This window comes from Salmo salar, chromosome 18 (assembly GCF_965601325.2).
Source record: "Salmo salar chromosome 18, fSalSal1, whole genome shotgun sequence".
NCBI classification, from domain to species: domain Eukaryota; kingdom Metazoa; phylum Chordata; class Actinopteri; order Salmoniformes; family Salmonidae; genus Salmo; species Salmo salar.
In genome coordinates this window covers 83,453,804-83,471,375 of record NC_138308.1, presented here as the reverse complement: position 1 = coordinate 83,471,375, position 17,572 = coordinate 83,453,804, and the positions used below count along the sequence as shown (strand labels likewise).

The window sequence follows — 17,572 nt, the reverse complement described above, 5'->3', positions numbered from 1 at the left end:
ATTTATCTTGCTCCTTTGCACCCCAGTATCTCTACTTGCACATTCATCTTCTGCACATCTACCATTCCAGTGTTTAATTGCAATATTGTAATTACTTCGGCACCATGGCCTATTTATTGCCTTAACTTACCTCATTTGCACTCACTGGATATAGACTTTTTGTTTTATTTTGTTCTACTGTATTATTGACTATGTTTGTTTATCCATGTGTAACTCTGTTGTTGTATGTGCCAAATTGCTACGCTTTATCTTGGCCAGGTCGCAGTTGCAAATGAGAACTTGTTCTCAACTAGCCTACCTGGTTAAATACAGGTGAAATAAAACATTTAAAGTGTCTTCATGACATTTTCAAACTCTCCCTGTCAGAGTCTGAAATACCAACATGTTTTAAGCAGACCACCATAGTCTCTGTGCCCAAGAACACTAAGGGAACCTGCCTAAAAGACTACCGACCCGTAGCACTCACGCCTGTAGCCATGAAGTGATTTGAAAGGCTGGTCATGTCTCACATCAATGCCATTATCCCAAAAACCCTAGACCCACTCCAATTTGCATACCGCCCTAACTGATCCACAGATGATGCAATCTCTATTGCACTCCACGCTGCCCCTTCCCACCTGGACAAAAAGGAACACCTATGTGAGAATGCTGTTCACTGACTACAGCTCAGTGTTCAACACCACAGTGCCCTCAAAGACCACCACTAAGCTAAGAACCCTGGGACTAAACACCTCCCTCTGCAACTGGATCCTGGACTTCCTGACGGAATGCCCTTAGGTGGTAAGGGTAGGTAACAACACATCTGCCACGCTGATCCTCGACACAGGTGCCCCTCAGGGGTGCGTGCTCAGTCTCCTCCTGTACTCCCTGTTCACTCTTGACTGCACCACATCTGCAGTCCTCATGCCTCCTTGCAGCATGCATAAGGCACGTTCCCGCAGATGAGCATTGACCCTGGGCATCTTTCTTTTGGTGTTTTTCAGAGTCAGTAGACAGGCCTCTTTTGTGTCCTAAGTTTTCGTAACTGTGACCTTAATTGCCTACCGTCTGTAAGCTGTTAGTGTCTTAACGACCGTTCCACAGGTTCATGTTCATTAATTGTTTATGGTTCCTTAAACAAGCATGGGAAACAGTGTTTTAATCCTTTACAATGAAGATCTGTGAAGTTATTTGGATTTTTACGAATGATCTTTTTGCTGAGTTTATATACTATGCAGTGTCAGAGGAAGGCCCAAAAAATTGGCAAAGACTCCAGTCACCCAAGTCATAGACTATTCTCTCTGCTACCGCAAGGCAAGCGGTACCGGAGCACCAAGTCTAGGACCAAAAGGCTCCTTCAGCTTCTACCCCCAAGCCATAAGACTGCTGAACAATTAATGAAATTGGCATCCGGACATTTTACATTGACATGTCCCTCCTACCATTGTTTTTACACTGCTGCTACTCAATGTGTGTTATCTATGCATAGTCACTTTACCCCTACCTACATGTACAAAATAGCTCTACTACCATTCCCCCACATATTGACTTGGTACCCATACCCCCTGTATATAGCCTCATTATCGTTATTTTTATTGTGTTACTTTCTATTTTAATTTGACTATTTATTACTTTAGTTTAATGAGTACATATTTTCTTAACTCTTTATTGAACTGCATTGTTTGTTAAGGGCTTTTAAGTAAGCATTTCACTGTAAGGTCTACACCTGTTGTATTCGGTGCATGTGACAAATACAATTTGATTTGATATGTGTAGTGTTCCAAAACATTTGATTTGATGTGGAATCATGTGTTTTTTCCTAATGAAGCAATTAAAAGTTTTACTCTTTCAGAATGAATGGCAATTATTCATTTAAAAGTGCTAAAATCTATGTGGAAATAGCAGATTGCACCTTTAAAATAAAGTACAGTAAGTATAAAGTATTTGGTAATCAGTAACCTGAATATGGCATGTTTTTTATTTCAAGCTAATATTGGTGCAATGTGACTATCTTTGTTGTAGTGCTGAATACACACGTCATCTCTGGACACTCTGAAGATGATGATGGTAGATATTTGTTCACTTCATCAAGCCTCCATCTCTTAATGCTTCATCCTATTTCTTTATTTGTGATTTTTTAATGTTGATTTTGGCTGGATATATTTTGAGTTTTTAGTGTCTCGAAATAACATGTGTATCATGCTGGTTTGATTTTGTGCAGGAGTGGTGAAGGCTGTTCTGACCATACACCCCAACAGCTCCCAGATATTCAGTGGAGAGTCTGTCACTCTCAGATGTGACATACAGGGGGGAGGAGTCACTGACTGGGTGTACAGATGGTTAACACCCAGTCCAGATCAATGCCCACAGAAAGAACATGAATGTATTATCAGTGCAGCTGAGTTTTCCCACAGTGGTGACTACAGTTGTCTGGGTTCACATCAGCAGCAGGATTCTAAATGGAGTGATGCAGTCAGACTGACAGTGACACGTACGTCATCTTATCTCTCATTCACATCTGTGCCTCCATTGTTATGACATTGGGCACATTTTTAAGGATGCTGTTTAGTTGTTTTAAAAATGTCTGTTGTGTGTTTCTGCAGCTCTGCCCAAAGCTACACTGACTGTGAAGCCAAACCCTGTGTTCCCTGGAGAGACAGTCACTCTGATGTGTTCAGTAGGGTCTGACAGTATCTGGAACTATCAGTGGTACAAAGACAGGAATGATAATGTAGTATCCCAGTCTGTCAGACACACTATAACAGGAGACACCATCAGTAGAGCTGCTGAGTCTGACCAGGGTCTCTACTGGTGTCAGGGAGAGATCCAGTCCAGATCCATATCATCAATCATCAGTGATACTGTCACTATCACCCTGAATGATGAGTAACTTTGTAGTGTTTGTTGTCATAAAAATTGACATCATTTATATCCTATTATATATACACTGACTGTACAAAACATGAGGAACACCTTCCTAATATTGAGTTGCACCCCCCTTTGTCCTCAGAACAGCCTCAAGTCATTGGAGCATGGACTCCACAAGGTTTCGAAAGTGTTCCACAGGGATGCTGGCCCATGTTGACTCCAATGCTTCCCACAGTTGTGTCAAGGTGGCTGGATGTCCTTTGGGTGGTGCACCAATGTTGATGCACATGAGAAACTGTTAAGCGTGAAAAACCCAGCAGTGTTGCAGTTCTTGACACACTTAAACCGGTGCACCTGGAACCTACTACCAGACCCCGTTCAAAGGCACTTGCATCTTTTGTCTTTCCCAGTCACCCTCTGAATGACAAACATACACAATCCATGTCTCAATTGTCTCAAGGTTTAAAAATCCTTCTTTAACCTTTCTCCTCCCCAGTAACATTGAAGTCTCTCACACCATCAGTAGAGATGATGTGTCTGACCAGGGTCAGTACTGGTGTGAAGGAAACAGAGTGTCTAGACCCACATCTTCACAACCAAGTAATGCTACTGTATTATTCTCACTGTAAAAGCTAAATTACTTTGTTCTGTTCTCTCTCTTGTCATACAAATAGATAGATGATTGCTGAGGATCTGGTGCTTCTGTCACCAACCAAGGAGGGCCTAAGGCAAAGTTCTGTCATATATTCCAGGTCTATGCCCAGCAGTTCGAGCTTCTAATTTTCAGCTCCCAGCTCTCAGCTGTGCCCTGGACACCATACATGAATTGATTCCCTCCCATCTATCTTCAGAGTTCGTTCTGTTATGTGACCTAAACTGGGATATGCTTAACACCCCGGCAGTCCTACAATCTAAGCTAGATGCCCTCATTCTCACACAAATTATCAAGGAACCCACCAGGTTCAACCCTAAATCCGTAAAGTTCTGGGACACTGTATAGTCCATGGAGAATAAGAACACCTCCTCCTAGTTGCCCATTGCAATTAGGCTAGGTAGCACTATCACCACCGATAAATCCACGATAATTGAGAATTTCAATAAGCATTTCTCTACGGCTGGCCATACTTCCCTCCTGGCTACCCCAACCCCGGCCAACAGCTCCGCACCTCCCGCAGCTTCTTGCCAAAGCCTCCCTTCCTTCTCCTACACCCAGATAGCAGATGTTCTAAAAGAGCTGCAAAATCTGGACCCCCACAAATCAGCTGGGCTAGACAATCTGGACCCTCTCTTTCTAAAATTATCCACTGCCATTGTTGCAACCCCTATTACCAGTCTGTTCAAGCTCTCTTTCGTATCGTCCGAGATCCCTAAAGATTGGATGCTGCCGCGGTCTTCCCCCTCTTCAAAAGGGGTGACACTCTAGACCCAAACTGTTATAGACCTATATCCATCCTGCCTTGCCTTTCTAAAGTCTTCGAAAGCCAAGTTAATAAACACATCACTGACCATTTCGAATCCCACCGTACCTTCTCCGCTGTGCAATACGGTTTCAGAGCTGGTCACGAGTGCACCTCAGCCACGCTCAAGGTACTACATGATATCATGATATCATAACGGTAAAAGACAGTACTGTGCAGCCTTCTTCATCGACCTGGCCAAGGGTTCGACTCTGTCAATCAACGTATTCTTATTGGCAGACTCAACAGCCTTGGTTTCTCAAATGACTGCCTTTGCTGGTTCACCAACTACTTCTCAGACAGAGTTCAGTGTGTCAAATCGGAGGGCCTGTTGTACGGACCTCTGGCAGTCTCTATGGGGGTACCACAGGGTTCGAATCTCGGGCCAACTCTTTTCTCTGTATAAATAAACGATGTCGCTCTTGCTGCGGGTGATTCCCTGATCCACCTCTACGCAGACGACACCATTCTGTATACATCTGGCCCTTCTTTGGACACTGTGTTAACAAACCTCCAAATGAGCTTCAATGCCATACAACCCTCCTTTCGTGGCCTCCAACTGCTCTTAAACGCTAGTAAAACTAAATGCATGCTTTTCAACCATTCGCTGCCCGCACCCGCCTCCCGACTAGCATCACTACAATGGACGGTTATGACTTAGAATATGTGGACAACTACAAATACCTAGGTGTCTGGCCAGACTGTAAACTCTCCTTCCAGAATCATATTAAACATCTCCAATCTAGAATCGGCTTCCTATTTCTCAACAAAGCGTCCTTCACTCACGCTGCCAAACATACCCTCGTAAAACTGACTATCCTACCGATCCTCGACTTCGGCGATGTCATTTACAAAATAGCCTCCAATACTCTACTCAGCAAACTGGATGCAGTCTATCACAGTGCCATGCGTTTTGTCACCAAAGCCCCACATACCACCCACCACTGTGACCTGTATGCTCTAGTCGGCTGGGCCTCGCTACATATTCGTCGCCAGTCCCACTGGCTCCAGGTCATTTATAAGTCTATGCTAGGTAAAGCTCTGCCTTATCTCAGCTCACTGGTCACGATAACAACACCCACCCATAGCACGCGCTCCAGCAGGTATATCTCACTGGCTATCCCCAAAGCCAACACCGTAATTAGCCCATCCAATCTACCTACCTCATCCCCATATTGTTTTTAATTTACTTTTCTGCTTTTTTGCACTCCAGCATTTCTACTTGCACATCATCATCTGCACATCTATCACTCCAGTGTTCATTTGATAAATTGTAATTACTTCGCTACTATGGCCTATGTATTGCCTTACCTCCTCACGCCATTTGCACACACTGTATATAGACTTTCTTTTTTTCTATTGTGTTATTGACTGTACGCTTGTTTATTCCATGTGTAACTCTGTTGTTTGTTTCGCACTGCTTTGCTTTATCTTGGCCAGGTCGCAGTTGTAAATGAGAACTTGTTTTCAACTTTTTATAAACAGCAGCACCTAGATCTTCTGTACAGATTCTGCCAGACCTGCACCCTGACAGTAAATCTCAGTAAGACCAAAATAATGGTGTTCCAAAAAAGGTCCAGTCGCCAGGACCACAAATACAAATATGGAGAGTGGGACTTAGTAGTAATGTGTTATATGTTTGGGGCAAATCCAATAACACTTTGTATTCAGGACAAACAGTTAATTGCTTTGCCACATTTTTTGTAGTATTATTTTAGTCCCTTGTTGCAAACATGATGCATGTTTTGGAATATTTGTATTCTGTACAGGCTTCTTTATTTTCACTCTGTCAATTAGGTTAGTATTGTGGAGTAACTACAATGTTGTTGATCCATCCTCAGTTCTCTCCTATCACAGCTATTAAACTCGAACTGTTTTAAAGTCACCATTGGCCTCATTGTGAAATCCCTGAGTGGTATTCTTCCTCTCCGGCAACTGAGTGATGAAGGACACTTGTATCTTTGTAGTGACTGGGTGTATTGATACACCATCCAAAGTGTAATTAATAACTTCATCATGCTCAAACGGATATTCAATGTTTGCTTTTTTATTACCCATTTACCAATAGGTGCTTTGTGAGACATTACAAAAGTTGAGGTTGTTATTCAAAAATCATTTTAAACACTGTTATTGCACAGAGTGAGTCCATACAATGTATAATGTTACTTGTAAGGTATATTTTGACTCCTGACCATTTTTAGGCTTGCCTTAACAGAGGGGTTGAATACTTATTGACTCAAGACATTTCAGTTTTTTATCTTTAAATAATTTGTAAAAAAATGTAAAAACATAATTCCACCTTGACATTATGTGATATTGTGTGTAGGCCAGTGACAAAATAATCTAAATTTAGTCACAACAAATTGTGAAAAAAGTCAAGAGGTATGAATGGACTGTCACTATCAACAAGTAACAAAGTGAAAGGGGGTCTGGGGATGCATTATTTACCATTCATTTCTAGCCATATGGGACCAAAAACTAGAGTATGAATTAGACTGTTTGAGAAGGTTTGAATCCTAAGCAACCTGCATACACATTGTTTGAAGTACAAGTAAGTACCTCTGAATCAGAGAGGTGCAGGGGGCTGCCTTAATCGACGTCCATGTCATCGGTTCCCGGGGGGCAGTTGCTGCTGGGGGTTAACTGCCTTGCTCAAGTTGCAGAACGACAGATTTTCCCACCTTGCCATCTTGGGGATTCAAACAAGCAACCTGAGATCACACTTATTTTATTTTTCTATACAAAAGTATAATACTGTATGTCTAATTATTAATAAGATGAAAATATACTAGAAAAGTTATCCATCTATCCATTTTAGTAACTTAAACCAGCTGGTTGTGAGGAGAACTACAGAATATAGTACATTTTAGCTAAAAGCAAAATAATTTGGTAATGTCAGCAAACCAGACATGGTGTACTGCACAATAGGAAAAACATTACCCCTCCATCCCTCTCAGAGATGGCAATATTTCAGAGAGGACATGTTGTGCTCCAGAACATTCATACTGAGTAGATAACGTACTCAGTTCTCATGAATGTGATAGTCTGTGTAAAGTGTACAATCAATCAAAGTCATATAAGCCTGATTTGGTGAGTCACTCTGTAGAAACATGGGGTCAGTTACAAAACTTAGAGACTATAAAATGAGGCCGAACTCATAACGAAGTTGTGTTGATTTATTTAATGTATTTCATAATGGAAACATTGATCTACAGTATATGGGACAATGTTCAAAAATAGTTTGTAGTAATGTGAATTACAATAAAGTTGTACATTTTCAAATCTTGACATTTTAATACATGTAGGTACAATTTACAGCTGTTTGCGCTCTCTTCGAACTTCCTGGCTCATCTTTACACTCTTTCCTTCCATGTTATTTAAAAACAAAAACTGTTGCAAGACATTTAAACCCAGTTTCCAGACCGGCTCCTGACTGTACTCATATTGCTCATGTGCTATTAAACACAAAATGAACAATGTTTGCTGCTGAAATAGCTTCAAGTGAATTCTTTGGGGTCATCAGTCTTGATGGAATTAACATTCCTTGGATCAAAATATATGGCAGTCGCAAAACAAAGACTGACAATATACAAGATAGTCAGAACTCATATGATGCAGTTGTGTTGATTTATTTATATATATATCTTATATGGAAACATCTAGACAACATACACAAATGTTCCAGCGTTCACTTTCCAGTGTATGTGTGACGACAAATATGACAGTTATCTATATATACTGTAGGATATGACAATCACTTCATAGCAATTCAAAATTGTTAGTGATAATGTATTATAATATGTTTTCTTCCCCTCCATACACATTGATAAACATGTTAAATTAAGGTATGTTCAGATACAATGACATTCCAGTGATAAATACATATTTGAACTGATTTAAGTCCAAGAACCACAAGTCTTAAACTACATATAGTTAACATATGTATATATAAAAACTAGATGTAGGTGCAAGAGTAAAGTAGGTGTTTTCAAAGCTTTTGAAAAATTCTTTACTCTGTATCATATGAGCGCTTTTCATTGAAAGAAATCACGTACTTTACCTCCCCACTTCAATCCAGTTCTGAAGTAACTCATCCCTTCCTTGGGTTCCTCCTCAGCTCTGTTCTTCATCTCCTCCAGTTTCTGAACCTTCTCTGTGTTTCCTGTCCCCTTCATCTTCTCAATCAGGAAGTCCAGGTGTATATGAGTGGACAATGCATCAGCTTTTAGAGAAATCTCTTCCAGGATCATCACACACTGGTATGATTCTTCCAGCAGACTGAATTTTTCATCCTCAGCTTTCTTCAATTCTTCCTCAAGTGTAGAGATCAAATCTCCCTTTTCACCCAGCCCTTTCTCATTGATTTCATACTTCTTTTTTAGATCATTGTGAGTCATTTCTACCTTTCTGGTCTTATTTACATATATTTCTTGTTTTTTCTCATGAGTTGAGGAGGAGCACTTCTTAGTACACACAGTGCATTTGCTACTTTTCATAGCAATGCACCATGACAGTGGTGTCCAATTCCAACAATCTGGAGAGTGACAGTTCTCCTGACAGGTTGGGCAGGTGGTAGCCCATCCTGTCTCCAGTTTGACTTTTTCTGTGTAAGGCTCATCAACATAGAATGTAAAGTTCTTGTTGCTCTCCATCTCTTCCTTGTGCTCCTTTAGAGCTCTTTGAGTCTGCTGGATGTCATTCTGCTTCAGCTCGATCATCTCAATTCTCTCCTGTAAGTTGATGATACACGCTTCCAGTCGTTTGCGCTCTCTCAGAACTCCTTCTGTCATCTTCACGTTTTGAGGTATTACGTCCCCAAGGAACTCTGTGAATTCCTCCATGCCTTCTTTTGATGTTTCCTGTGCAGTTCTCATGGCGGATGCTTCTTTCTTGGCCTGTTTCTCTGTTACACAAGAAGCATTACGCTGACGGTTGTTGAAAAGGAAATAAACAGGTTGATTCTTCTCATTTCTGGCACCAGGGACCTTTGCTACTTCCAGGGCCTTCAGAGCAGTAGTAGGTTCCCCACCATCTGAGTGTGTTATGAGGGCTACAATGTTCTTCTCCATGTCTTTGCCAAATAAAGACAAAACTGCATCGAAGATGTACTTCTGTCTGTCACTGAGTCGATTCTCAGTTGCCTTCACCACAAAACCCACAACATCAATTTGGTGAATCCCATCTGAAGATGTAAATAATTGATACAGTTTTTCAGCAATCAGTTTGTCTTCTTGGATCCCTCTGGTGTCTCCATACCCAGGAGTGTCAATGATGGTGATAGAGTAGGGGACTCTCAGTCCCTCATATCCAAACACCTCATAAACAGTGACCACTGTAGTTTGACTTTCAGTCTGACTTTTTTTTCCCTCCTCAACAATCTCAAAACAGACTTGGTTCTTGTTCTCTACACCTAAGATGTAGTTGACCATGGCATTGATCAGAGTTGATTTCCCTGTTCCTGTCTCTCCCACTATCAGTATGGTTTTGTTGACCTTGGCGGGATCTCTCTCTCCAAAGGTCCATTTTCTGAGTTGATCACCCTCATCCAGACTCTGTTTCTTTGTCACCAGATGATACCGTGCAGGAGGTCCTGCTTGGATGCAGATACTTTTTGAGATGATATTTTCTATGTTTGATGGAATGTATTTTGTCCTGTGAAATAAATTCATAGATGTAATACTGGTTCTGATTTGAATAAAATTACATTTAGAATCATATGATATCTGAGAGATCTGAGACAATCTTTCATATTCCACAAGCATGGATTCAATGTAAAATGAAGGCATATATGTAAACTACATTGGGCGTACATAACATTAAGAACACCTGCTCTTTCCATGACATAGACTGACCAGGTGTATCCAGGTTGAAAGGTATTATCCCTGATTGATGTCACTTGTTAAATCCACTTCAATCAGTGTAGATGAAGGGGGAGACAGGTTAAATAAAGAAGGCTTCCTACGCCTTGAGACAATTGAGACATGGATTGTGTATGTGTTCCATTCAGAGGGTGAATAGGTAAGACAAAATATTTAAGTGCCTTTAAATGGTGTGTGGTAGTAGGTGCTAGGCACACCGGTTTGCGTCAAGAACTGCAACGCTGCTGGGTGTTTCACGCTCAACAATTTCCCTTGTGTATCAAGATTGGTCCACCACCCAAAGGACATTAGTCAATTTGACACTACTGTGGGAAGCATTGGAGTCAACATGGGCCAGCATCCCTGTGGAACGCTTTCCACACCTTGTAGAGTCCATGCCCCGACGAATTGAGGCTATAATTGGGGGTGTAAGTCAATATTAGGAATTATTTCCTAATGTTTGGTTTAGTCGGTGTAGTCCCTTAATTATATTTTCAAAGAAAATAATCTGTAAAAATGCACCTTGATTTTATGACCATTTTGAGAAATCATATGAAACATCTCTGAATCATACTAGATATCTTAATAATACATAATGACTTATTAACTTTAACTTCTAGAGCCGGTAAAGTACAAAAGAAGAATGTCTTCTCACTATTGTGACCGACAGGATTAAATGGATTTTAAATGGACTAAGGGCTGGTTTCCCTGATTCAGATTAAGCCTGAGCTATTCTTCATTGAGAATGTTTTTACTCTTGGAGTAGACTTAATCTAGGCCCAGGAAACCATACCCAAATATTTATAATTGTGTCCCTCAATAATCGTAAACGTTCAATAGAATTTGAAATAACAATTAAATCTGTTGACACTTACTTGCATGCCATGATGGTCTTTAGTTGTGTAATCCACCCAAGGAAAATAATGTTGACAGGTGAGTTATCTCTGTAGACAGAGAACATGACATTTCAACTGAGGAATGTTATACTGTATATGGAAGAATCAAACTAATCAACAATCTCAATAACGGTGTGAACTCAACAAACTCTAGGAGTTTGGAAAAGCATTTTATGTCACAGTCGTCGTAAGGAGTGGACCAAAATGCAGCGGGTATATTGATCATCTTATTTATTGAAGGAAAAATTACTTAAACAAAACAAACGACGAAAACAGTCCCGTAAGGTGCACAGACTATACAGGAAACAACCACCCACAAACACAAGTGAAAACAAACACAACTAAATATGGCCTCCAATTAGAGACAACAACAACCAGCTGCCTATAATTGGAGGTAATTGACAAAACTAACATAGAAATAGAAAAACTAGATAAACACATACAAATAGATAACATAAACCAAAACCCCCGAAACACACAAAACAAACACCCCTTGCCAGGACGTGACATTTTAAGGCTGAATCTCAAACTGAACACTTGGTCCCTAAAGGTGTCCACATGCTACCCAATCTGAAACAGTTCAAAACAGTTTGTGCATATATTATGGTGGAATTTTGTGACCTTTTTGTTCGTTTTGGTCTTCGGCAAGGGTTTTTTCGGCTGTTCGTGCACACAAATGTTTTTCTTGAGGCAAGCCAAAGTTCAGCAACATTTTTCACCTGAGAAATACTGCACCAAACATCATAGTTAGATTTAAGACGACTAAGATTTCTTGAGTTATCAGATTCATTCAGATTATTTATAGGAAGTATACTGGCTACGGCGTCTCAAGAGTGACAAACAGTAATATTGCAGAGCGAAGGTCTTTTAAAAATAGAGTTTCATCATATTTTGGTCACTGAGAAAAAAATCAGCCGGTTCTACCAGCTACAGCCGGTTCTTCCATTTCACAATAGACTGTAATCACTAGTTATTACTTCTAAACAAAATATCATTTTGGGTGGCTTGTTTGGTTTACTGTTTGAACAGTCGAAGAGATTATATTTGGTTATCAATGCAAAATAGGATACTTTGATGAATAGCCTATATAGCTTATAGATCAGATGAAGGAACCAAGTGACAGTACTGCCCCCACAGCTGCAGAAGGATTGATAAGGCGTCTAAATATTCAGGAAGTAAAAAAGTATGTTGATTACTGGAGCATGTTACAAGGAGCCGCCCCTTTTGTGATGAAAAACGACATTGCAACATGCTGCGTTGAGCTTGTAGTAAGCTTTAGAGGGAATATTGGTAGTGACTATGTTGTTGCTAGGTAACAACACAAAGAGATTACTGGGAAGAAGCTACCAAGGGCACCGAGTTGGCACAGGGGTGAACAACTCCATGATTTTTGGAATCGACTCCGAGTCCTATGGTTGGAGTTGAAGGAGTCAACTCATGCTCAACTACCAACACACGATGAAATGGAGTCCTACTAGGAAGACACATTTTGCATTCTAGAAAGGACTGGCATGAGCATGATGCTTCCCAATTGGTGTAGAGAGTGTGCTGCACCATCCCATGGAATATGTCAAGGCTGCGCACTGAAATATTCTAGTTCTTACACATCATCTTCTATATTAAAAAAAATATATATATATACAACTGCAACATTGAGATCATCCTGACCAGCTGCATCACTGCCTGGTATGGCGACTGCTCGGCCTCCGACCGCAGAGGGTAGTGCGCACAGCCCGGTACATCACTGGGGCCAAACGGACCTCTATACGAGGCTGTGTCAGAGGAAGGCCCTAAAAATTGTCAAAGACTCCAGCCACCCTAGTCACAGACTGTCTAGGTCCAAAAGGCTTCTCAACAGCTTCTACTCCTAAGCCATAAGACTCCTAAACAGATAATCAAATGGCTACCCAGACTATTTGCATTGTCCCCCCCACCCCCATCCCCTCTTTTACACTGCTGCTACTCTGTTTATTATCTATGCATAGTCATTTTAACTATACCTACGTGTACATATTACCTCAATTACCTCGAATAACCGTTGCACCTGCACATTGACTCTGTACCCTGTATATAGCCTCGCTACTGTTGTTCTTACTGTTATTTTTATTGCTTTTATTTTTTACTTATCTATTGTTTACTTAACATTTATTTTTCTTTAAACTGCGTTGTTGGTTAGGGCTTGTAAGTAAACATTCCACTGTAAGGTCTACACCTTTTGTATTCGGCGCACGTGACAATAACATTTTATTTGAACTGCTCTTGAGGGCTTGACCCCCAAAAAGTGGTTTGCAATTTCGTTAATACTGGTGAACTGGTGTTTGAGTTGTGTGGTTGCCATATCAACAGTCCCTTATCTCCAGTATATCTTGGCATGCAGCATTCAGGACTAAGTTTAAGTTGTGTGCAGCGCTAAGGACATATAATGCACAATGTCTCATGAAAGACTGTCTGGGTTGGCAATACTCAGTATAGAACAAGTCAGCCCACAACCTGGACCTACAAGCCATGGTGAAAACATCGAAAACATTTGCACACAAAAATACAAGGCGACACAGTCACATACTGTAGCTGCTATAGGCCTCTTCATGGAAAAAAGAGAGAGAAACAGATACATAGAGACTTTTTCCTAAGAGAAAGAAAGAGAAAAGAGACAGGCAGAGAAGCAGCAATGAGGACATCAGGAGACCAGGGGAGTCTCTTAAATTGGATTTAATTTGATTTCATTTAACTTGAATATTTCAGCCCATTTGTAAAAGCTATTAACCAGAGTAAACAATAAATAGCGGCTGAATTTTTCGTCAAGCTGACTACTGTTTTCTTCATTAGTAGGCTATTTGATGTGTAATTTTTATAAAAAGTGTATAAATAGCAGCTAACTACAGTATATAGCTATAGATTGTAGTCTACACTGCATAATGAAACAATCTCTAGTAACCAGAGCATTTCATATTACTATGTTTGTAAATCCGAAACACTCCATTTAGTATGATATGTTACGTTTCATATAGAACATGTTAATTTGTGGATGTCCATCACCCATTTTGTATGATATGTTACAAATTACAAAACGTATGATACAGTATGTTACGAATTCTAGCTAGGTGGCTATTGTTAGCTAGCTTGCTAACGTTAGCTAGGCTAGAGGTTAGAGTTAGGGTTTAGGGTTAAGTTTAGAAGTTAGGTTAAGGGTTAAGGTTAGGGTTAGGGTTAGCTAAAAGTGTTAAGGTTAGGGTTAGGTGAAGGGTTAGCTAAAAGGGTTAAGGTTAGGGGTTGCTAAAAGGGTTAAAGTTATGGTAAAGGGAAGGGTTTCCTAACATGTTAATAAGTAGTTGCAAAGTAGATAAAAAGTAGTAAGTGCTTGAAAAGTTGTTAACATATCATAATAAATGGTGTGTCTCAAATTTACGTACAGAATAATACGAAATGCTCTGAGACTAGGCTGTATTATTTGGCATTAATAGACTGGTTTATGCACTACAACTTTCTATCCAAGCTGGGCGAGAGCGCGAGGAGCGCGAGGAAGACTGATGTTCATGCAGGTTCAGGTGGGCTATACAAGACCGTTGTATATTAAAAAAACATATTGGTTTCTGATTAATATGATGTTGCATCGAAAATGTATTTTAAAATCTGCAGTGTTTGAATCTCCAACTTTAATTACTGAAGAATGCTAATTACATGATTGCCGCCAACCAGCAGACATCGCGTCTGCTGGTTAGCTTCGTGAAATAGGCTTAACATGAGAAAATGATGAACAAATAGGCCTGCCAATACACTTTTATCCATTAGCTAAATAAAAGCTATAGGCCTTATGCCCTGGCACTACAGAAAGCTTATAATTGATTCGATTGGCAGCTGCATAGACCTGTCGCAATTTCGGCACCATGAACAGTGATTGGTAGTCTATAGTTTGTGAGTGGCAGTCACTGATGCATTCCATTTTATTTAGGGTGGGGCACCAACCTTGCAGAGCTCCAGAGAAACTGTATTACTCCAGTGCTGGTACAGTATAGAATAGTTTAGGCATACTTTTTTTTTCTTTTGTGATTTAGCAGACGCTCTTATCCAGAGCGACTTACAGTAGTGAATGCATACATTTCATACATTTAATTTCATGCATTTTTTTTCCTTTTTTTTTTGTACTGGCCCCCCGTGGGAATCGAACCCACAACCCTGGCGTTGCACACACCATGCTGGCATTGCAAACACCATGCTCTACCAACTGAGCCACAGGGAAGCTTTATTGATAACCTAATCTATACTGTAATATACCTTTGATGAATTTACGAGGTATTGCAAGACAAGACATTGCGAGATACTGATTACCAAGATATAGCCTGTGCACATGGTTCCGAGTGTCTGTCTGCCTGTCCCTCCTCTCTCTCCCTTGCTGGCTCTCCTGCTCTTGCAAAATCTATTCTTTATGAAAGATGTGTGTATTCAGTCTTCAGTTATTGCTCAATGCTACTCATTGATTTCCCCTACTTTAGTTAACTTGCAAGACATTGCAAGCCAGAAAATAGCAAAGTATAGCATTGCGAGACACAGCTTCAGATTACTGGATGCACTGTTTTGACTGCCTGGTGGATGGAGACTTTGTGTTCTCGGAAGTAGCCTATGGCAACTATTCAGTGTCATCCTTTGCAAAAAGTACTGAAGCTTAGGAGTCGATTCCTAGTGGAATGGAAGCATGACACTGGGAGTCAACGGGCAACGAGCTGAGGAATCTATTATTTTAGAGTCGACTCTCCACCACTAGCAAAGGATGCCCACACGATAAAAATTCTGACTAAATATAAAAATTAAACATCTTAGCATCTTTTCATCACTTTTAACTTACCTCTGCTCTTGGAGATGGTTTGTTTCAGTTCTGCAGTCAGAGGAATAGAGAAGATGAAAGAGAAAGAGGCGATGTGTGTTGCAGGTCTTATAGTGGACCAGCCCCGCATTCTCCTCCCACCTCACCACTCCAGTACTATACTCCCCCTCCCACCAAGTCAGCTGATTTCAGAGAAGAGAGATCATTTCTTCAGCAAAGGGTACCGGATTGGTGGCAGGATTCCAAACATATAAAGGAGGATGACAAGGGATCAGATTTCTTCAGTAGAAGCTGTTGGAGCCAAATTCACTATTCTTTATTTGTGCTATTTTAATTCCTTTGTCCCATTTAGAATATATTATCATGCCATATTGCTATTTATATTGTGATTATGAACATATTATGAAAGTAAGGAACGATGAGCTTAACTTGAATGAATTGTGTTTATGTGTTAAATTGGCAATATGGAGTCTCATCTGGTCACACACCCCTTTTATACCCAGGAACCCTTTCCTTATGCCATACAGGGGGTTGGTGATATGGGCAAGCTAAACTATAGGCACAGCAGAAAAAAAGTTTTTGAACACACCCGTTTATGCTTTTTGTTATCCGATTGCTTAGTTGGACTTCATACAATTAAGAAGGTTTTTTTAATCTGGACGAAAGGTTGACATGATTTAGGTGGATGGAATGAAAGAGTCAATGACTAGGAGGAAAACATGTGCAGCGTTTGCCATGTCATGCAGAGCTCTACAGTGCGACCATTTTCCTCACATATGCGTCTAAATATGTTGCTGTGGGACTAGGATTCTGGCTTTATTATCTCATTTTTCATCCTAAAGTTCTTTGTCTGCACCTACATTTTTCAATTTAGGTGCACATTGCTCCTTGTAAAAAAGGTCAGCGTAGAGCCCTGTCATGTGTGGGTATCAGAGGAGGCTGGTGAAAGGAGCTATAGGAGGATGGGCTCATTGTAATGGCAGGAATGAAATTAATGGAACAGTACCAAACACACCCAACATACTCCTCAGGTGGGTATGTGTACATGTATGTGTGTGAAAGAGGCAGAGTGTGTGAGAGAGAGGTAGAGACAGAGAGAGAGGGTGAAAAGATTGGTGAACTCAAGAAAAAGCAGCGAGCTTAAAAACAGAACAGGAACAACATTCTACAACAATGAAATAGGAATGGGATGTGTCCCGACTGTCCTGGAGAATGTAAGGTCATATAGCTTATGTACCTAAAATTGACTGACTGACGGATTGACATGTGACTTACGTCAATGGAACGAAAGGGCCTTGAACACCTGGAACTACTGGTTCAGACCAGGGGGGTTACAGTGTGTGTATATATATATATATATATATGCACTGCTCAAAAAAATAAAGGGAACACTTAAACAACACAATGTAACTCCAAGTCAATCACACTTCTGTGAAATCAAACTGTCCACTTACGAAGCAACACTGATTGACAATACATTTCACATGCTGTTGTGCAAATGGAATAGACAACAGGTGGAAATTATAGGCAATTAGCAAGACACCCCCAATAAAGGAGTGGTTCTGCAGGTGGTGACCACAGCCCACTTCTCAGTTCCTATGCTTCCTGGCTGATGTTTTGGTCACTTTTGAATGCTGGCGGTGCTTTCACTCTAGTGGTAGCATGAGACGGAGTCTACAACCCACACAAGTGGCT

The 17,572-nt window shown here is 40.6% G+C and overlaps 1 protein-coding gene and 1 long non-coding RNA gene across 2 annotated transcripts in view; one reads left to right on the top strand and one right to left on the bottom strand.

Annotated features, from left to right (window-relative positions):
* LOC123728785 (uncharacterized) overlaps positions 1–17,572 on the top strand; it is a 110,515-nt gene that overhangs the window by 22,940 nt on the left and 70,003 nt on the right. The window lies entirely within an intron of this gene.
* LOC106578026 (uncharacterized) lies at positions 7,479–16,023 on the bottom strand. Its single transcript, XM_014156574.2, has 3 exons — positions 15,899–16,023; positions 11,038–11,106; positions 7,479–9,956 (listed from the first exon to the last, which is right to left on the bottom strand). Exons 2-3 carry the CDS (start codon positions 11,046–11,048, stop codon positions 8,339–8,341), a joined length of 1,629 nt encoding a protein of 542 aa, XP_014012049.1. The 5' UTR covers positions 11,049–11,106; positions 15,899–16,023; the 3' UTR covers positions 7,479–8,338.